The sequence below is a fragment of the Balearica regulorum genome, chromosome 2, assembly GCF_011004875.1.
Source record: "Balearica regulorum gibbericeps isolate bBalReg1 chromosome 2, bBalReg1.pri, whole genome shotgun sequence".
NCBI lineage: Eukaryota > Metazoa > Chordata > Aves > Gruiformes > Gruidae > Balearica > Balearica regulorum.
In genome coordinates, this window is record NC_046185.1 from 19,660,281 (window position 1) to 19,681,653 (window position 21,373).

The 21,373-nt window shown below is 40.5% G+C and overlaps 2 protein-coding genes across 4 annotated transcripts in view; one reads left to right on the top strand and one right to left on the bottom strand.

The window, feature by feature from the left end:
- Positions 1 to 10,017: 10,017 nt before the first annotated feature.
- ENY2 (ENY2 transcription and export complex 2 subunit) lies at positions 10,018 to 15,327 on the bottom strand. The gene is made up of 5 exons (XM_010300894.2): positions 15,284 to 15,327; positions 15,088 to 15,181; positions 13,169 to 13,239; positions 11,200 to 11,274; positions 10,018 to 10,277 (listed from the first exon to the last, which is right to left on the bottom strand). Exons 2-5 carry the CDS (start codon positions 15,153 to 15,155, stop codon positions 10,201 to 10,203), a joined length of 291 nt encoding a protein of 96 aa, XP_010299196.1. The 5' UTR covers positions 15,156 to 15,181; positions 15,284 to 15,327; the 3' UTR covers positions 10,018 to 10,200.
- Positions 15,328 to 15,778: 451 nt separating this feature from the next.
- The window catches only part of NUDCD1 (NudC domain containing 1), a 45,912-nt gene continuing 40,317 nt past the window's right edge, over positions 15,779 to 21,373 (top strand). The window contains exon 1 of one of the 3 annotated variants that reach the window (XM_075743481.1): positions 15,779 to 16,001. In XM_075743481.1, coding sequence (XP_075599596.1) covers positions 15,884 to 16,001 — 118 coding nt within the window. In that variant the 5' untranslated portion in view covers positions 15,779 to 15,883. The remainder of the gene's footprint in view (positions 16,002 to 21,373) is intronic. The other 2 variants (XM_075743482.1, XM_075743484.1) reach the window with 2 other exon arrangements.

Genomic DNA, 21,373 nt, shown 5'->3' on the forward strand with positions numbered 1-21,373 from the left:
TCACCCACACTATCCCCCTAAATGCAGAACACACCCGTGTGTGGCTGTTGCATTAATGGGACTAAATGCCGTAAACTGCCAGACTGCTAATGCAGAATAACTGTCTTCATAAAAACATAATTATGCAACTTCAAATTTAGGAATAATATAACTTAATTTCTAAAATAAATGTTTGCAGGGATAAAGACTTCCCTGTTCAAAAATGTCATTAACCATTGGGTCTCAAGTTTTTAACTTGGTTTCCTTTGATTCAGTTAGTTTTCCCAAAGACATCTTAAATCTTAGATACTTCATTGCCACAGCAAATATAATACTGCTACAACAAACTAATGAAGTTTGTTAGGGAACCACATTTTTTTAAATTAGTGCTTTTCTTTTACAGATATTAAGGATTAAACATATCAATCACATCACCAGACAATTTGCAAGTTTGCTAGTGTCACTTCTTTACATCTGAAGCAATTTCCATCGCTTCATGGTTGATTGTTCAACAGCCACTGGGTAGATGCCATCCTGATACATTCATGTTTCTATTTAATAACTTCATTCTGTCTATAAAAGGGATACAGTTTCTCTTTCAATATGAATTCTCCTTCCTACTGTCTATGTGCTTCATTTATTTGTGTGCTCTCTCACTGTTCAGTCATTTGTTAAAGCTACAAATAGTTTTTTTATCTAAGGGTACCTTTTGTCAGTTACAGTCCTGTTGAACTGTGCAGTAACTTTATATTTGCAGAAGAAATTTTCCCTCAACAAGTGTTTGATTCTGGTCAATGTAGAGTTTTTATGGTTTCAACCACAGAAAAATTGCATGGTTTTACTATAAAATTCAGAAGTAAATTTCTATACTGCTGCTACAAATTCATATTCTGCTTTTTGAAATTTCATCATTAACTGTGTTGAAACTCTAGATGAGAGGGGGCAGTTTCATTGTTAGATACATTTTCCATTCCATTGTAGTATTCCTGAGCACCTATTTTTGGTAAAATCTAAGTATTGTCCAAAGAGTTTGCCTAAGTTTAGGCAAACGTGTATCCTAATGTGTATGAAAACCTGTCCCCTTTGCCAAGTAAATAGGCAAGCAGTCATGAAAGCCTCTCTTCTCTCTAAAGATCTTCCCAGCTGAAGCTCTACTCCGCTGCCTCTGCCAGCATACCTTAAATTCCTTCCCTCATGCACATTAAGGCTTGATGTGCTTTGTAGAGGAAATGTCCAGACTGGTGATCTTGGTGAGAGGCCTTCGTAGGCATATTCAACAAACTGACTTTTAACAAGCATATAATATATAAAAAATCATATTTGATACTATGAAAAGTCGCACACCCAAAGTAGTTTTTTTGGAAGCAGTGGCCAAGAGAGGCCAAAGAGCAGCGTGACTGCCAAGGTCTCCCTGAGCTCAGAGCAGACTGTGGAGGTTTGACCTTCTGCTGGACTGGGCAGTTTTCGTTGCTCCCCTGAGAATGGTCCAGGGGTTCTGTCTCCTTTAGCATCTCTGTCCAAGACACTGACCTTCACACTGGAGCCTGGCCAGCTGACAGGACCTCCTGCGGGGCAGCACCTGCAGTCAGCCTAGAGGAATACCCACCTCACGTTGAAAGAGGCTGGTTGGTTTGTTCAGTACTGTGAAGAACTTGGAGGTGATAAGGAATACGTGTTTAGCCTGATGATGTGAAATTTCCTGGAGAGACGATCCTGGGTTCTTCTCTCTACTGATGGCATCAGCTCCTCCTTCCTAGAGTGTTTCCGTATTTAATGATGGTGGGTTAACGTGCAGAATCGATGCTGGCAGTAGGTACCAGAACCCAGTTTTCTCTGCCTGTGCCAGGCAAGTGAGCTAACCAAGAGGCTACAGAGCCAGGCTTCCTTTTGCTCTCTCAATTATTATTTTTTTCACAGTAGCACAAGTGAACAGAAGTATTGGAGTTCCGCTTCTGCCTAGGACTCGTGACAGAAAAGACTGTAGCTTGTCAATAAGACCATTCTCCCAGGTGGCAGAAGATTTAAAGTGAGGGATTACTTACATTTCAGAAAGTCAGGAAGGAGGTGACCAACCCATCTCTTCTCTTCCCCAAATAATCTACCAGTTCTTTATATCTTGACTGTGTGATTTAACTATTAGGCTCTATATACAAGTTATGCCAATTATTTCCTCTTCATTCAGCTGCATCCTAAAGAAAGCAGTGCCTGCTGCTGCACTTTGGCAGGAAGTAAATCCCCTTAATAAGCAAGTGGAAGGTGTGCTTGGGATTCAGATCTCAGGGGGATTAAAGCATTCTGTTCCAGCTCCTAGACCTCAGTTTCCTTTAGGTGCCAGCTGGATTCCTCTGCGTACCTTTAGCTGAAGACACTGGGGCAACTCCAGCATGTAGAGACAGGATTGTGAATAGACTTGATTTTGCATCAATAAATGTATCTACAGTTACAATACTTAAGAACTTCTGTAACTGCCATTTGGTTGCAGTTGAGGAGCTTTTAGACAACAAGTGTGAATATTTGTGCTTAAACTCCACTTAAAATATATTCTAGGTGATTATGATCCATATTGGCTCTCTGTCGTTACTGATTTTACTAGACAAAATAGATGCATAAACTAAACTAGCAAATAGTATTAGAATTGCCAGAAAAAAAAAAAATTACCTAGCTTTTTTATATGGGAAGAAAGCTTATGCTTTGTATTCCATATAATCCTTATATTCCTCAACTGCAAATTAAGGAGAGGATAATGGGACCTATTCTTTATATAACTAATTTATTACTTCATTACTAAATAGAAAATCTTCTTTTTCATCCTGTAGTGTGTAGCCTTTAAGTAATCTTGCTTGGCTTACATGCACAGCCTTTCTTGTGTTTCTTATTAAGGAAAAAAGAATTATATGTACTAAGTTCAAGTTATTGGAAGATGGATCCTAGGCATAGTGTTAGCATTTGAATTCAAATCCTCTAAATACTTGAGTATCTAGCATATTGCTTTATAAAATATTTATCTACATGGATATGCTTGTGTGTGTATGTCTGCATGTGTATGATACGCATTTAGGGAAATAGGAGAGAGAGTGCCCAGCATGGAAAGGTAAGGTCATGAAGTTTTGTTGGGGAAAGCATTTAGGAAAGCAAAGGATTTTGTTTCTAGTTTTGGGGGTTTTTTTGGGGGGTGGGGGGTGGGAGAATCATGCAGCTGTTCTTTGTTTCTTAATACTTCACCATTTGTAGAAGAATTTCCACCTATTGGTAAAATGTGAGGTTTTTTTTTTCTTTTTTTCATGCTCTTTGCCAGATCTAATAATTTCATTTCAAGAAGAATTATTCTAAAGTTGGGAAAATAACTTAACAGTAAAAAAAAAAAAAAACCATGAATCCTCCCTTTTCCCATTTTAAAGCAAATCAGTTCAGCGAAAAGGACCTATGTTATAGCTCACAAACTTCAAAACTCACATTCTTATCTGAGCAGCAGTCAAGGAAGGGGAATTCTTTATCAAGTTTTCCTGTTTACCTCATGACAGGGAGGAAGCGTTGTAAGTCATCTTTATCATCGAAGCAGTCATTAGGCAGAAACTAGGCATAGATAATACTCTGATCTTTATTCAACAGAGGAAGAACAGTCCTGTTCCATCCATTGACTATTTGATGAAGCACCTCCTTGCAAAAACATATGTCAACAGGTGTTTTGAAATGTAATCTGAACTACTCAAATACTAGCAAACTGATCCAGGATTTGGGCAGAAACTTATCTCAGAATGAAATGTGCATGAAAAAAGTTAACAAACAGATTAGCCAGACAGCAGCATTTTTCAATCCAAGTTATAAAAAAAGATTTTGTAATGCTTGACTGCTACTGCCACTTCTGTCGTAGATTCTGAGGGCTTTGTGTTCCACCCAGTTACACCTGTACTGGGGCTAACAACTTCTGCTTGTGTTCACCTAAAGCAGCATTTCTCTTTATGGAAACTTCATTAAAGGGTTCACCTTGGAAAGTGTTAGAAAGTAGCATTTAAGATGTCGCTCAGCTTTTCCAGAACAGAGGAGTTAAAAAGCAGAGGATATTTATACAAATCAATGAACTGCTCTGGACCTTACATTTTTGGGGGGATGCCTCTGTTTCTTTTGCAAGGGAGCAGAAATATAAACATGGAGTATTTATTCTGGTTTTCCTTTCTCAGCTGGAAGAAACTGAGCTGCTGCTGCCAGCTCCAGGGAACACTGACAGGAGAGTACTGCATTTCCAGAAAACTTGAGTAACTCTGAACTGAAGCAGCTCTTCCAGAAAGGCATCTTGTACTCGGGAAAGCATTGAAAAATGAAGTATCCACCATATTTCTTCATAGTTTGTTCCAGTGATTAAGCAGCTGTACTTTTACAAATGCCATCTTGTTTTAAATTTCAAATTGTCTGATTTCTATTTCCATCTACTTTTTATGCCTTTGTTAGATTAAAGTGCCCTTTGTTTCCTGTTTTCTCCCTGAGGAGGTTCTGACACATCACAGCCATATTTTCTATCTGCTTTCTTTTCAATAAACTAACATCGGGAGATTTTTAAATCTTAAGTAGCAGTGCTAGCCCTCAATAATTCTTTTTTCAGTATTCCATTTTTTCTTCTTCCTTTGAAAATTGCGAGTTGCACTTCATGAGTGTCAGTCTCACCAATGCAGTATACAAAGCTAAAGTGTTATGCTCATCTCTGTTCATATGTATTCAAAGATCCCATGGAAGCAGATGATTAGTTTTTCTCTATGATTTCAAGTGTCAAGGGAATTAAGCGTTGCTTTTGCCTTCTACACTAAATGTAAAAACTCAACACTGCGCTGACTTTGTACACAGGCAATTGATGGGAGCCAGGCAACAGAAGAGGCCAGGTTGCTCTGCCCTCATCAGTATTCACCCACGGGCTGCGAGCCGCAGATTATATCAGCAGCAACTTTACCTCAGGATCAATGATTGAAAGAATGGATAACCTCTTTCCTAGTAACTCCAACAAACAGAAATCAGCAGGGATATCTTACAGGGATTTTTTTTTTATGATGTACTACTAAACCACTAGTTATAAGGTAAGCACAAAGAATATTTTACTGTTCAGATGGAAAGCACCGTGGTAAATGTGAAATACACTACAGCAAGATTATACCTTTTCTCATACCAAGCAGAATGCTGATTAACTTATTCATTACACTGAAGTGGTGAAGTATAAATTATTTATGAGGAAAGGAATTTATTTTTCCTCGTTTTGGGCTCCAGTCATTACAAATTTGGCTCTGCAGCCACAGCTGTTTCTTTTAGAAACTGAATAGCTGAGAGAAACAGGCCAAGTAGAACACAATTCTGATTTCAAATGCAATTATTTAGAAATGTACAGAAAGCAAGCAGGTAAAAGCAGTGGATATTTTTCATTGCTCCAGTGAAAACTCAATCACTACATAAGTTAAAGCCAAACTATCAAGGTGCCACAATCACTACAATTAAACGTATTCCATTATGTGAAAGAAAAGATGAGGACATGGACTAGGTAGTGCAGAGCTGTCACCCCAAAGGACTCTCCAGAGAGAACAACAGAGAAGCAGCAGTATTTTTTTAATAGCATGCGTGGACTCTTACTGGATTTAAACAGACTTCAGACATACTTGTTCTCCTAGTATATCTCTCCAAATATCTCTTTCTGTCTTGGCTGGATGGTCACACTCAAAGAGTTAGAGTCAACAGCTCGATGTCCAAGTGGCGATCAGTGATGAGTGGTGTTCCTCAGGGGACAGTATTGGGACCGGCGCTGTTTAACGTTTTTGTCAGCAACATGGACAGCAGGATCGAGTGCACCCTCAGCAAGTTTGCTGACGACACCAAGCTGTGTGGTGTGGTCGACATGCTGGGGGCCAGGGATGCCATCCAGAGGGACCTTGACAGGCTGGAGAGGTGGGCCCGTGCGAACCGCATGAAGTTCAACAAGGTCAAGTGCAAGGTCCTGCATGTGGGTCAGTGCAATCCCAAGTACAACTACAGGCTGGGTGGAGAATGTATTGAGAGCAGCCCTGGGGAGAAGGACGTGGGAGTGTTGGTGGATGAGAAGCTCAACATGAGCTGGCAGTGTCCACTTGCAGCCCAGAAAGCCAAACGTATCCTGGGCTGCATCAAGTGTGACCAGTAGGTCAAGGGAGGTCATTCTCCCTCTCTGCTTTGCTCTCATGAGACCCCACCTGGAGTACTGCGTCCAGCTCTGGGGGCCCCAGTACAGGAGAGACATGGAGCTGTTGGAGCAAGTCCAGAGGAGGCCACAAAGCTGATCAGAGGGCTGGAGCACCGCTCCTGTGAAGACAGGCTGAGAGAGTTGGGGTTGTTCAGCCTGGAGAAGAGAAGGCTCCGGGGAGACCTTATAGCAGCCTTCCAGTACCTGGAGCTAGAAAGGGACTGTTTATAACTGGTAAAGGCCTTAAGCTGAAGGAGGGTTGATTTAGATTAGATATTAGGAAGAAATTCTTTACTGAGAGGGTGGTGAGACACTGGAACAGGTTGCCCAGAGAGGTTGTGGATGCCCCATCCCTGGAAGTGTTCAAGGCCAGGTTGGATGGGGCTTTGGGCAACCTGGTCTAGTGGAGGGTGTCCCTGCCCATGGCAGGGGGGGTTGGAACTAGGTAGTGCAGAGCTGTCACCCCAAAGGACTCTCCAGAGAGAACAACAGAGAAGCAGCAGTATTGGGGGTTGGAACTAGATTATCTTTAAGGTCCCTTCTTACCCAAACTATTCTATGATTCTATGATTCTAAATGTTAAAGGTCCCTACTGAAACATTATGGCAGTAAACAAGAATGAAGAAGAATGTTAAAAAAAAAAATGAAAAAAACAATTAAACATACACAGTGGGTAATGATAAGGTTCTATCTAAGATGTGAGTGTAAGTTTGACCTCTCAGCGAAATTTGTTACTGTTTTATAGCATTTTTTGACTGGACTGTCAATGTGGGGAAGTATTCATAGGGAAATAATTATCAAACAAATTAGAATCTAACCAGTTTCAATTCATTGTGTATTTCAGACCCCTCAGGGCCTAAGGGAGATGCCAAGCCAACTTTTTTCTATTGGTCTTTCATTGACAGCAGTAGGACTATTCAATTCACTGTCACATAGAATTTGGATTAGCGTGCATCCAGAGCTATACCAATTTACTCTAGCTGTTATCTGACCCATTATTTCAATGTCAATTTACAAACTGATATATATTTTTTTTTACAGGCTTGTCTATAAAAAGTCCAAGCTGAATCAGCTACTAGAGTGTATATATAGGGCTGCCATCTAAAAGAAGTATATGTCCATAGCTGAGGTAATTCACATCAATCCTAAATTGTCACTTCTTGGCTATCTACTTCTGGGTACTGTCTGCCTTTGTGACGAACAGATGCATTTCATGACATACAAAAGGCTGAAATTTGATGAAAAAGTAGTTAATGTATCTATCTGTATATGCTATACTTACGGAACCTTTAACAGCACAGATTAGGTCATTTTTCAGTGTGCAAAAAAACCCCAAACCTCAACAGGACAATGAAGGTCTGGCTGAATCCTGAATGTTACCGATTGTTTTCAATACTCAACCAAATGAGTAGAAACTGAGACTGTGCAGAGAACAGTTTGCAAAACAAAGCCACCCTGTGCATCTGAGAATAAAACCTGCAGTTAAAACAAAAATATGAGGCCACTAAGGGGACCTATTTATTCCTCAAGAAACCGTCTCCCATTGCTGGTATCACCCCAAATCTGACTTCATTCTTAGAAGATCTATCAAGATGCCTCTGGCCAGTGTGCTCCAGTGTAATTTGGATCTGCACATGTTGTCAAACATGCTTTTTGCCTAGCTACTGAATGACGGCTACACGAGTGATTAACAACTCACTGCGGGAACATGCAGCGTCGGGCTGTTTGCATCAGAGAGCAGCCAGTGTTACCCTGAGACGGGAGTTGCTGTTCTGTGTCTGGAAGGCAGTCACTCACTCCGATTTCTTCTGGGTCTCTGAATGCTTATATTTTAAGTCAGTCGGAGCAGAACTTTACAACTTACTTTTGGAAGCATGTGAAAGAGCTATTTGTCAAGCCTTTAATTTTGGATTGGTCAGCACAACTGAAAAGTCATACAATGTTCAGTCTTCATTCTGTGCCAAGCATGAGCTGCCTACAGAGGAGAACTACACCACGCGTACAGCAACTGCTCTTCAACTGTCATGTTCTAGATGGAATCTCAAATGTTTACTAATCAGAAAACAAGCCTTCCACAGTTCGGTGTACAAATACCTTAGTCTGGCCCTCTTCCACTGCAGTGAGGGCAATCAACTGGAAGCTCTGGAGCAAGTTATTGTGTGTCCATGACACACTGCAGCCATTCATCAAGCAAAGACTTTTAAAGTCACATGTAAAATATCGAAGAACATCAGCAAAGACTTCTAAGAACACAAGAGTACAGAAGGTATTTTACAGCCTTGCCATATATTAAACATACACTCAGCTAGCATATTTTCTTCTAGATTGTGTGAAGAAACAGTCTGTACTCCATCAGTTACTAGCACTGGGTAAATCAAGTCTAGAATGAAAAGCTCAGAATAAATATACATACATGCAATTCAAACAGAACACGCTCAATGCAAATGAAATTGCAATCAAACACTGAATTAACATACTCAATGCAAATAAACTTTTTAAAAAACAAGATGGACTTTTAAGCAGAAAAATTTTCTTCTGACATCCACCATTATTTAACAGTGTGGAGACAATGACATGCAGCAAGTTTGCTCAAACTGGCATGAAGGTGGATTTAAAAGAGCACAGTGCCAGCCAAAGGAGGAGTAGCTGGATACTGCACCAGATCCCTGGTCCTGGCTCCAGCAATGTTCCAGTCTCAGCATGAACTTGGTCTTACATAGACAAAAGCTGTTCATGACCGGTTACACCTTGTCCCAGCGAGCAGGAGCTCTCTAGCACAGCGCATTATTTTTCTCTTTGCAAGCCGAGGGCCTGGGAGGTGGCAGCGGGGCCGGAGAGCGGCCGGGAGCAGCCACCACCCTCCCCACGCATGGGGTGCAGGTGCCCCCAAGCAGCTCCTCGGGTAAGAGCTCACAGCAATGATGGGCACGGCCCGAATCCACAGGCACCGGCACAACTTCCTAAGCTCCACTCTAAGTGCCAGTTTTTAGACTATGCTTCTAATTAATTCTGAAGATTTATGCTGAGCCAACTCATTTTTCAGAGTAGCCGAGCCACAACAGTATCTAATTGCTTATTCAGTTTCTGCTTATGCTTCTATTCCAGTTCATAATCTATCAGACACCTCAAATTGAAGCTGGCAAAAATGAAAACATTCTCACTTGAAAGCCCCTTCCCTGATCCTCTCTATTCATCAACTTTAATTTTGCAGCTATTTATAGACTTGGCTGATGCCACAGTTCCAGACACAATAATTTAAAATGTATCATCTTAAGAGACTTACGTTGGCAAATTATTGAATTGCACTTAAATTTCAGAAGGCCCCAAAGATCCACATAATTAAAAATTACCAGTAATATAAGCAAAACTAGAAAACAGTAGTTGTCGTGGATCAGAAATACTGACTCTTTGTAATAAAAGTAAATGTGAAGAATTATTGATGAAAGATACAACTGCCTTTTTTTTTTTGTTTGAAGAATTCAACCTCTTACGAATTATTGAGTGAATATTTGCAACACAAGTCAGAGACTTCAAACCACTCACTCTAGCAAAGAGGTACTGAGAGGGATGCCACCAACAGTTTCACATAGTCTTAACTTCTTCGTGCTGTCCAGGTACTTTCTCAGGGAAAGTTAAGAAGGATATGCTCAGTATTATGTCATATCCTATTTTCCACAGACTTTATTCCCCCTTCTGCATTTCTAGTTAACATACTTGTTAATCGTGCTTCTTTTTTGAAAACCTGAGCAAGTTTGCACAAGCATATCAAATTATGGTTCACTAAAAACTGGACTAGGTGAGACCATATTATAGTACACTGATAGACAGAAGAGCTTTAGAACCACAAGTCCGCAAAATTTTTTATTAAAATAACACCAAATTTAAGAAATTGATGCAGTGCAAAGAAACTTCAACTCATCATACAAAAAAAAAAAAAAAAAAGATTTTTCCATCCTTAAGTATGTAAACTGCATTCCAATCCTGACATGATTGACATAATACAGAAACACTATCCCAGACGAATGTCAAAGTTAAAGACTGGCATGCTGGGCAAGGAAGGTTCTTATTCTTTGCAAGAGTTCTTTCTTTACACTGTCTGGTACCAAGGCTGAAACACAAATAAGAAAGCAAGAAGTAAAAAAGACAAAAATGGAAAATATGCTAATACCAACCTTTTATAACAGCTACTTCTATTGTTTGTTCTTGCAATTCTGTTAATACCTAAAGTAACTGCAGCTACTTGATCTTCATATAGCACATCTACGTGTTTCGCATTTAAAGTAGGCTAAAATAGAAGTCTATTGAGAACACTGTTGTTATTAGTAGCTTTTCGCCTAGCCATAGTCAAGAAAATTGGAAAGTTTGAGGGAGAGGATTGTTCAACAGTAAACAGGATATAATGACCAGAAATTAGTTTGATTATCCTAACATTTTTCTTCATGAATTTAAAACAAAAAAAAACCTCAGCCATGAGGTCAGAGTAAGGGGCTTCAACATGTTATTTTGAAGGCCTGTTTTTAAGACTTAATGAAGTTTCTCCCACTAACAACAAAGCCTAGTAGAGAGTCCAAGAACTATATAAAAATGACTGCAGTATTTCCTTAAGAGATTCAATTTTTCTCTACCTGTATGTTATGTCCTTTCCTCTTCCTACTTCCCATTACACTAGTACTGTTAATTCAGATTTTTCATCTTAAAAAGAACTGGAATTTTTAAACATCTCTTCTGCACACCCCAAGTTTTCTTGGGACCACTAAGTCAATTACAAAGATGAATACGGACTCATGACTAAATAATATATAATAATAAATATAAAAAGTAGTCTACACACACAGCTCATTACAGATTTTGAATGGCTGTTACACAATACAAATGCACGTTTTATTTGTAGTTAATGTTGAGTTATTAACATTTTTCCTTGAATCCAACACAGGCAAGTTCATAATGCTGCTTTCAAAGTAAAATATTAATAAAATACAGGTAGGTATGTTTATTGATGTACTGCGACATCTGTGTTTGTATTTCCTTACCTCTGCCTTTGGGAGTGATTTCTGCAACCAAATCATCAACAGTAACGTGCTCTAATCCTTTTTCTTTAATGACATCTGGGGAAGACCAAGACCAATATTTTAAGTCTTTTAGTCCATTCATTAGAAGACAAAAATCTGTGCCAATGATTAAGAGACAAAACCTGCATGTGTAGGTCATCAGAGAATATGAAGTAGCATGTGACCTAGACGTAGGTTATTAATTCAGTACCTACTGCATTGTTCAGTGGATTTCGTCTCTCATTCATGCTATAGGTTTAAGTATGGGAACTTGTCACTACTGATGCATCTTGATCAGCTCATATTTTAAAATCAAACGTTTCAAAGTTTAAGCTTATCTGAGCACTACCAGATGTGTATATTACTGAAGTGCTATAGCAGTTCCCAAGTTGGTCCACTTATCTCTTCAAACACACTATTTACATACCAGCAAGAAAGACATGCAATTGGTAAAAGACTTTGGAACATACAACAAGGGAGAGCACAGAGACAGTAAATACTTACTACTCTTCCTAACTGGATTAAACTTCTCTATATATATTTCAGCAAAGTAAAAAAGCATATCTGAAAGAAAGGTATATATCTACAGCAAAATAAAAGCTATGATTAAGATACACTGTATGATTAATACATACCAGTATTTAAACAATTGTCTACTTATCATGCCTTGAAGACTACTGAAAAATGCAGAAGTCAATGCTGAGAATAAACTTCAATTCAGTAGCATAAACCTAAAATATTGTGTCTAAATGTGATTGTTTTTAACTCTATGACAGTACATAGGGATTGATTGTCCCCAAAACACTAAATATGTTCTCTGAACTGACATCACATGAACTATTTGTAAACTGGTTTTCTTGGCTGAATTCCCTGTAGAAATTCATCCTGGATTGCTTAATTATTGGCCCTAATCCACAATGGCAAGAGACTCTGGAACAAGCTACCAAACCTGTCCCCCCTCCAACAAAACAACAAAAAACCACCCCAAATTCCCAAAATCCCTCTCTTTCCTTTCTTTTGGAGGTTATTAGGCCCTTAACAGGGACAAATGAACTTGTATTTGCATTCTCAGCAGCTGCAGTTACAGTTCAAAGTACTAATGTAAACCAAGTAACTTTACATAACTTTACTATAGCAGAGTATAAAGTCTAGAATTGAGAAGGCACATAAACATCCCTTTCGCTATCTGTACTACTGAAATGGGTAATCTCCGACAGTGGCATCAGGCAGACAACTGCAAGTGTGAATCATTTCAGCCTTCTCTGCAAATCCACCTATGAAAACAGTTTAACACACTCAGCCCTACAAAAATAAAAACTTTGTAATGGAATATTGAGTTGGCAGGCACAATGGACAAAATCAGAATTAAAGCGAAAGCTCAAGGGATCTGTTATTTACTTTAAGGAAATTTCATCAGACATTAATATTCCTAGATGCTTAAATACTATTCATACCAGTTTCATACAATTGGGTATTTAGAGGTTCATATGCTTGTTTTCTCTCATTTAAGTAGATGATCTGATTTTCAAGAATTGCACACAGAAAGGGTACAAACGCACTTCTTTCTCTCCCATAGGCAGACAACAAAGTTCTCTTAAGTGTCTAAGTTGTGTACCACTGTACTTGCTCCATTTTCATTCACCTTGGTTTTTATTCTCCTGTGGTACAGAAGTCATCTCTCTCAAAACAAAAAGCTGTATCATCATGAATATTTAGGGAATCAGTTCCAATACTTTTCTCAGAAGCTTAATAAAGTTCAGACCAGAGAAGAAGTTTCAAGATTTTTTTGCCAAGATGCTTTCTTGCACGCAAAACCAATTGCCAGGGATACTTTCCTCTTGCCCAACTCTCATTTAAATAGACTGTGAGGCAGTAAAGCTTTCATTTGGGACTTTATTCGGCCAGAACCTCAGTTGACTACAAAGGATACTAGTTATTTGACCACTGTTACCTTTGCAATGTGCCTTCAACTGATCCTTCCAGCCGCATTCAATTAATTTGGCTCTCAGCAACTCTTTAAGGCTGTTAAGACAAAATACAAACTTGTCAGGAACACCAAACATTCCTGACACCTTAAATATGCTTCAGTGTGAAAGTTAAGCTTACAATTACTACTCATAGCAGAACTCCCAGCAGAAACAGCTGAAAAACATGGGAATCCTAACCCAAATGAGTACCAATTTCAGTTTACCGTGGTGGACTATGAGGAGTCAGCAGCTCAGGAGCTAATGCACCGTATTTCTTCAGGCAGCATTGATGCTGCAGCCACAGAAGTAGCAGTTCTTGAATCACTTGAACTGCCCGAGTCTACTCTGTTAGTGAACACAGGCTAACTCTCAAAGTTAGACTATTTCACCTGAAACCAGGCCTTCAAAATAAATAAAATCTTCCCCCCTCCTTTCCGAAAGGAGAATTCTGTACTACTGTTTTCAACTGCAGATTTCTCTCCCTAGTTACACTTTATCTCAAGTTGGGTGAAGATGAAGGGATAGTATATCTTATCCTCTTAAGTGTGATGAGCAATTAGAAGCATAAGCAACAAGGATTCAGGCATTAAACGGAGAAGCCCCACAACAATCTGCCACAATGCTACATCTACTCCACGTATCAAAAGAGAATATTGAAAACAAGCTAAAAAAATGTGAAAATTAGTACTGAAAAACAGAAGGGAAAATGAAAGTAAGGTATGATAAAATAAGCTTTAATATCTTCATCCTTTATTCCATCAGCTAGCAAGCCTACTTATTTTGTACCATTCTAAATAACTCTAGCAAAATTCTGGTTTTATGAATGAAATGATTGCATCCAGAGGCTGAATTGTGTAGGTCTAATCCTTTTTACTCAGTGAATTGTGTAGAAGGCAGATGAACTGATGACAAAAAGAAAAGTAACAATGCAGGTGAAATTCACTGCTTCTAGGTATTTCTTAATTCAAGAAATCTGAGTGGTCTGTCTCTGATCATAGTACAGCCCTGATAAAGCTTGTTTACAATACAGCTTTTGACATCTAGTCAAAACTTTTCTTACTCTTAAATTAGAGTAAACCAGGTCCCAATACCATTTCAAGAACTTGTTTGCTCTGCTGAAGCTCTGTGCTATCTCCAAGGGAATGGTCACAACCAGGAACAAAACAGAGCAGACACCGTGTCAGTCTACAAGAGGTTACACTAGGTACAAGGCTATGCGGTAACCTAGGAAGAAGACTCCTTCTCATACAGGCCTTGAAAAATGAAGGAAATTGAGATTTTGGTGCATGGCATTACAAATATAGTGAAACGATGGGGAGGGAAACATCATAAGCACGCTAGTGATGTGTAAATACAATGCAAATAGAACAGACTGAAGAGACAAAAGGCTAAAAACTAGCTGCCACGCCACACCGTGTAATTGTTTGCCTTTATTGGGATCTCTACAATGACTCTCACGAGTGCTGTTTTGTGTGTTTCACTGTGTATTTCTTTCCCTAACAAGGGAAGGGATCGGAACACAAGAAAAACTTAAAAGCAAAAAAGGAAAGTTTTGTCTCATTATCAGGAATGAACAAGATTTAACTGCAGCAAATTGTGCTGAATGGTGACTTTTATATGAAAGAAGAGCTTTCCAATACAATACACCAGAATAAGAAAAAGCTTTACAATTCCTAAGCCAAACACTCCATCATTTTCTCAGCTTCCCAAGTGTAAAACTAAAACAAAACTGTTCAAAAGGCAAAAATAGGGGTTTTTTATATAGCTTTATATACCACAGAAGACTTTCACTTGCAGGCATTTGAAAAATTTGGAGTTAAGTTTACTTAACCTTTACTTCAAGGAATAGTTCACGTTTGATACTTAAAGCCTCTCATTGGCTCGGAGGAGGCGGCCTACTTACCGTTCCCGCTCTCCCGTTTCTATCAGCTTTTGGTTAATGGTGGCTCTCATCTGGGCATCTTTATTCATTCTGGAAATCTAGGTTTTTCACAAACCTACACAGAGCAGAAAACGGTTTTGACAAATATCGGCGTCGTTAACACAACAAAACGAAAAGTCACTTGCAGCGAGTCACGCGCAGCGCCACGCCCATTTACACATCCCCGCGGCTAATGGTCACGCACCAGTACGCGCCCAGTACTAAGTACTGGGAGTACCCAGTACTCCCGGGTTTAGCGCCGGGGAGACCCGTAGGTCACCGGGCCGCTCGCGCGGGCACGGCCCACCCTCACCGGCCGCGGCCTCCCCGCAGCCCGGCCCTCCCGCCTAGCGCCTCCCCCCCCAGCGGCCCCCCCGCCACGGCCGGAGCGAGGAAGCGGGCGCGGGGAAAGGCGCCGGCGGGGAAAGGCGCCGGCAGACCCGGGCCCAGCGCGCTGCCCGCTCACCCCCGCCGCGGCGCCGCCAGTCCCAGGCGGCAGCAGACGGAGCCGCCTCGCGGACGCACGCCCCGCGCCTGCCCCGCCCTCCGTTCGCGCGCGGGCGCCGCCGGGAAACGTAGTCTGGGGAGGTGCCGCCTGCTCGGCGACTACAACTCCCGGCATGCCCCAGGGCTTGGTCCCGGACTACGGCTCCCAGCATGCCCCGCCGCCGCCGGGCGTTAGCGCGGTCCTTCCCGTGGTGCTCCGCGACGGTTCTCGCGCGTCGCCTGAGGGGCCGCGGGGTTGCCGCCTCTTCCCAAAGTTGTCCCGGACCGCGGCATGGCGGGCGCCGCCCACTGCTCCCTGCAGACCAAGCGCCTGCTCTTGGACCCCAAGTTCGAGGGCTACAAGCTGTCCCTGGAGCCGCTGGCCTGCTACCAGCTGGGCCTCGACGCGGGTGAGGAGCGGGGGGTGTGTCTGGCAGCGTGCGCGGCGCGGGGGACTACGCCCGCTGGGCCTCCCCGGCCTCCCCTTCGCCCTGCGGCCCGCCTGGCCCCTTGGGCAGCGGGGGAGGGCATCGGGTCCGTCCGCGCTTCTCTCCGTCCTCTTGCGGCGCTCCACGGCCCGGCCCGGCGGCCCTCGGTGCCACCGTGCCCTGAGGTGGGGAAGGCCTGTCCCGCCCTACCGGGAGGCTTGCCCGCCTGTTCTCTGTCGGGAGCGGCGGGCGTTTAAGAGACTCAGCGTCTCGATATTTCTCGTTATAATTGGCTGCAGTGTTGTCACTGGTTCCCTCCCCCAGCCTCATGTGGCTTCGTGGTGGAGCAAGGTCTGTGACTGTTGTCAAATCACTGTCTTACACCCGTCTGCCCTGTGAGTTTGAACTTAGTTCCTAACTGGCTAAGAAAATCTGTGTGCTAAACCTGGTCGTGGCTTGTGCACACGTGGTAAGGCCAGATGGCCAGCTAAGGTAATTCAAAGTGATGGTGTCTGAAGTGAACACATGTGATTTAGAGAACTGTATATGAAATTAGTGTTTTCTACAACGTTTAACAAATTGGCCACTTTTCTTCTTACTTTGCCCGCAGTTCAGAGCTGGATTTTCAGGCCATTCATTCCATGCTCTGCGTTTTCTATTAAGCATTATTAGCATTTGAGGTTCCAGTTCGTTAATGGATGAGAAGAACATTAACACCAAGTCATGTTGGGTGGGTGTCTACAACCTTGGCCATGCCCCCTGAAATCTCTCAGCATTCTAGCTTTATTGATTTGGAAAATACAGGTTTTTTTGTAAGGTGGATGAATTAGTTTCCTTTTTTTACAAAGCTACGACAGTAATATATAATTTGGCTAGACTGATCTCTATCTCTGTATATTTACTGAACAGTATACCTGTCTACAGAGTTTTCTGTTACGTTTTACTTTAGTTTTGTGTTGAATACATTGTATTAATAGTGGAATAGAAAGGTATGTGTGCCATGGTGAATTGTCAGCAGTAAGATGGAAGTTGTATGTAAATTTTGTATTGAAGCGTGAGTGAACAAGTTAGGTGATACTGTATATGTGTCTATGATAGAACTGGAATATTTAATGAGAGTAACGTTTTTGTTTACATAGTTTGCCATTTTTACTGTAAGACTGATGTAGGTGTTGCCTTTCGAAAGACAGTCCAAATGTAAGCCAGTGTACGTGTGTTAGGAGCGTACTACAGCTGTGACAAAGATGGCAACAGTATAGCAAAGGTACAGTCCCTTAGTTTGTTCTTTATTTGATGTTCTGCTGATGGTCAAACAAGTTAGGAGGTTCTTCAATAGTCAGTTGTGCACCTATTCTAAATAAATGAGGATTACAGATTTTTCACTAAAATATTTGAATGGTGGAGTTGCTAATGGAAAGATGGATCTAGTCAGTTCTTATCTGTGCAGATATTTTACATAATAGTTACAGTAACTTGTATGATAGGAGATGGGTATGTATGCCTGTGTTCTCCTCTTTCTCCACTTCCCACCGCACAAAAGACCCTGACTCATTTCACTCCAACTTATTTGGTTGTCCTACCAAATCATTAATACCAACTCACTCTGTTCTGCGTGGCTGTGTATACATATAGATATCGTTCCTCTGGAGAGCAGAAAGGCTTTTTTTGCTGGTTTTTTTTTTTTTTTAATTAGTAACCTGAAATATGAACCAAACCGTATCTGTCTTCTAGATGTTTTGTTTGTGCATGTTTCAGCCTGCTCTTAGGCCATACAGCTGGCACTCTGTCCTTGTTGGTTTTCTTCTGTTTACTTCAAGGTAGTTTCCTCGCAGAACAGAGATGTTCTATACCTGTACTTTGTATTTCCTGGTGTCAGTGGTCTACATATGCGTTAGACTGAGGGCATCCTTCCGTAATTTGACTTTTATGTTGCACAGGAATAATGGGTTGAGTTGTAGAGACCATGGATGGTGTCTAGACTGTGGCTTTTTCAAATTACTGCACAGGAGAAGAATTAAATACTGTGTGAGAAGGCCAAGGACTTCTGGTTTCTAGCATATTTGTGAGCAGATTAAAAGTCTCAGGAATATGATGAACAAGTTGGTTCTTTCTGGGTTATTAAATTAATATTTATCACTGAGGAAAGAGTTCGATTTCATTTCCTCAGAGTGGGAGTGAGCAAAGTACAATAGCTGAAAAAAATGTCAAATGTTTAGGAACACTGTCAGCATGGCTAATTTCTGATTTTATTCACAACTGTGTTCAAAAATGCGATAGTAGCATCTGGAAGTTTAATGTAAAAAGGCTGTTGACTTTTTTGTTTGTTTTCCAGGAAACTATTTCAGGAGTGCATGTCTCAAATGATCTGGGATTTGGAGTTCTGCCTGTGTGGCATCCCAAATTTCATGGCAGTAAGATGAACATGTGGGGTTTAGAGTGCTTGGAATACGTGACAATAAATAGAAATAGGTACTCATTCTTAAGCAGAAGTGAGTTAACACAGCTGTAGTTGCATTATTTATGCAGGGTTACTACAAACTCGTGTATTAAGCATTGGAGTATTAATGGTTTTTGTCGATACTTTCATCTATATTTTTATGTTTATCCATTATCATGAATTTCACCGCTAGCTATAAAATGACATGACCAAAAAAAATTGACACATGGAATTGATGTGGGCTGCTACTACTGGAGCAGATGGATGGCAGCACATGGTATCGCAGAGCAAGTTGTGGTGGTTTTCATGCTTATATGGACTACAATGAGCTTAATTTTCTGACCATCGTGTAAAACTTAGTATTCAGTTCTAATTTGCCTTTAACTATTAAACTGTGGTTGCCAGGAATTTGCTGTGGTCAGATATGCAGCTGAAGCAGAAAGAAATGTAAAACACTTATTTATTCAGTCTGTGGTAGAGGGGAATTTTCTAGTGAATTTCTTAAATATATGGTCACAGTGAGGAAGACTGTTGAAATTCTGATATCTTGCGTTCCTTTTTAAATACCCTGATTTGCATGTTGTTCTTTTATTTCTTCCTTGCTCCTACCCATTCTGTCCTAGTTAATCTGAACTTTCACAGTTATTTTTCTTTTCTCATCTGTCATCCTGGTAACATGGTTTAACTAATAATGACTCCCACACTATTATACCTCTACGTTTCAAATCTTCGTTCTAAATTTCGTCTATTTTTATTTTCCTTAGTTTATTTCCATAACTTATTTTCAAATGCTTCCTTTGCGTTGAGCTTTGCAATGCCTTTCTTTTATATTGCTGAACCTTTAGGAGGGAGGAGAGAGTGCCTTGTTTAATGTCACCTCTTCTGCCCTGCCCTGATCTAATCTCAGCAGAGCCCAAAGCCATGATTGTGGGGCAAATCCTTGTCTCCAACAGGGACTGTGTCTGAGATGCATGACGTTTTTAAAGGAATGAGAACCTTGCTCTTGACTTCCACTGGTCAGATGTAACTTGATTCCTTTTTTTTTTTCCAGAGGCCAGGAATTTGTTGGAATGTGGGTATCCCTCATGCCTTTCTTCTCTATCTTGTCTATTCAGCAGAGCCATTACACATATGACGTAGTGTATGCTTTTAGATTTAACAACATCTGAAAGGCACAGTAAACATTCACTCTAACATGAAGCTCCTGTTGCAAGCCAGGAGAATATGCAGAGAATGCATTCCTTTGATTATGTGCATTTATGGGGTTTTTATCACTTTTCTTGAAAAATGGTGTTAATAAATGACTACCTTATTTGTAGCCTGTTTATACTAGAAGTGGAAAGTAGCTGCCCTTTAGTAATGCTACATGGAAAACGTGCATTTGTGTCATTTTATGGAGCCAAAGGCACTGATGTATCTAGAATCATAGAATCATAGAATGGTTTGAGTTGGAAGGGACCTCAAAGACCATCTAGTTCCAACCCCCCTGCTGCGGGCAGGGACACCCTCCACTAGACCACGTTGCCCAAAGCCTCATCCAACCTGGCCTTGAACACTTCCAGGGATGGGGCCTCCACAATCTCTCTGAGCAACCTGTGCCAGTGCTTCATCATTCTAACAGTAAGGAATTTTTTTCCAACATCTAATCTAAATCGACCCTCCTTCAGCTTAAACCCATTCCCCCTTGTCCTGTCACTACACTCCCTCATGAACAGTCCCTCACCAGCTTTCCTGTAGGCCCCCCTCAGGTACTGGTAAGCCGCATTTCATACATTCATAGAGATTTCCATTTGCATTTTCTATTTCTATTTGAAAAACTAAATATAGAAAAAAAATATCTTTAAAGTAATGCATTGGAAATGCTAAGAAACTGTAAGCCACAGCTTTTTCAGACATTTAGAGCTGTAGTTCATAAATATAGGTTTAGGTCTCGGGCACATGGGTATCTGTTCTTGTGTTGTACTGTTAACTGCTTGAGAAAGAAAAAGATAATGTAGAGAAGAGTTCTGCCTTGTAACTATTGATAAAGAAAATGGTTCTTGCAGCTGGCACAACTCCGTGTATAAATCAAGGCATTGCTATAGTGATACTTTCACAAATGCGTTGCTGTTTTTCGGATTTTGTTCAATTTATTTGTTCAGTTTAGTGCATGGTAGATCCCACTTACTTTTCACACCTGTGCAAGTAATTTGATCAGGCAAAAATACTTCATTACGTGGTATCTGTCAACCCGTGCTTGTTTTCAGCAAGCTATGCGTTTATTAAGCAGTAAATTTTTGTGTTTAGTCTATTAAGGTACTTATTGCAGTAGAATAAACAAGACTTGTACTTTTACTCAGCAACAGCAATGAGATGATGCTGCCATTAGCAATAAAACCATATTTGTTAATATTAAAAGAAAAAGAAGTAATATAAGGTTAGACAGATCTTTGAATACTGATACTAGAAAATAAATTAATGTAATCTCTTCCATTAGTAGATAAGTTATATGAAATACTGAATTGCTTCCACTAGGTGGCATTGCAAAACAAAGTATGACATACAAGCATATAACATTTGATGCCCCAAAATAATATGTTGATATAATTATTTAATGTATTTTCTGGTATTGTAAAGTTGTTTTGATGTATTCAGTAAACATTTAAAAATGAGAGGGAAGAGGGGGGCATTTCTCACCCTTTTTCTCTATTTTTTTTTCCCCAATTCTGCTTTATAATGTTTGATGGCAGATGTAAGACTTCACTATTCATTTAAAGTTTAAGTCCCTTGATAGTGTTTTTTATTCAGAGGAGATTTTTTTTGGGGGGGTGCAGAGTAATAATTATAATAAGATCCAGTAAGGATGTCTTACTCCTTCTGTTGGTTCTTATGAGTTGCTTTGTATTTGGTGCTTTTGTTTTTAAGTAAAGGCAGTGTG

Excerpts from the sequence above, each read along its gene's own strand:
- ENY2 (XM_010300894.2), bottom strand. The coding sequence starts at position 15,155 with ATGAATAAAGATGCCCAGATGAGAGCCACCATTAACCAAAAGCTGATA. Across the intron at positions 13,240-15,087 it reads GAAACGGGAGAGCGGGAACG|CCTTAAAGAGTTGCTGAGAG; the intron begins GTAAGTAGGCCG and ends TTGTCTTAACAG. Across the intron at positions 10,278-11,199 it reads AATCACTCCCAAAGGCAGAG|CCTTGGTACCAGACAGTGTA; the intron begins GTAAGGAAATAC and ends TTTGTGTTTCAG.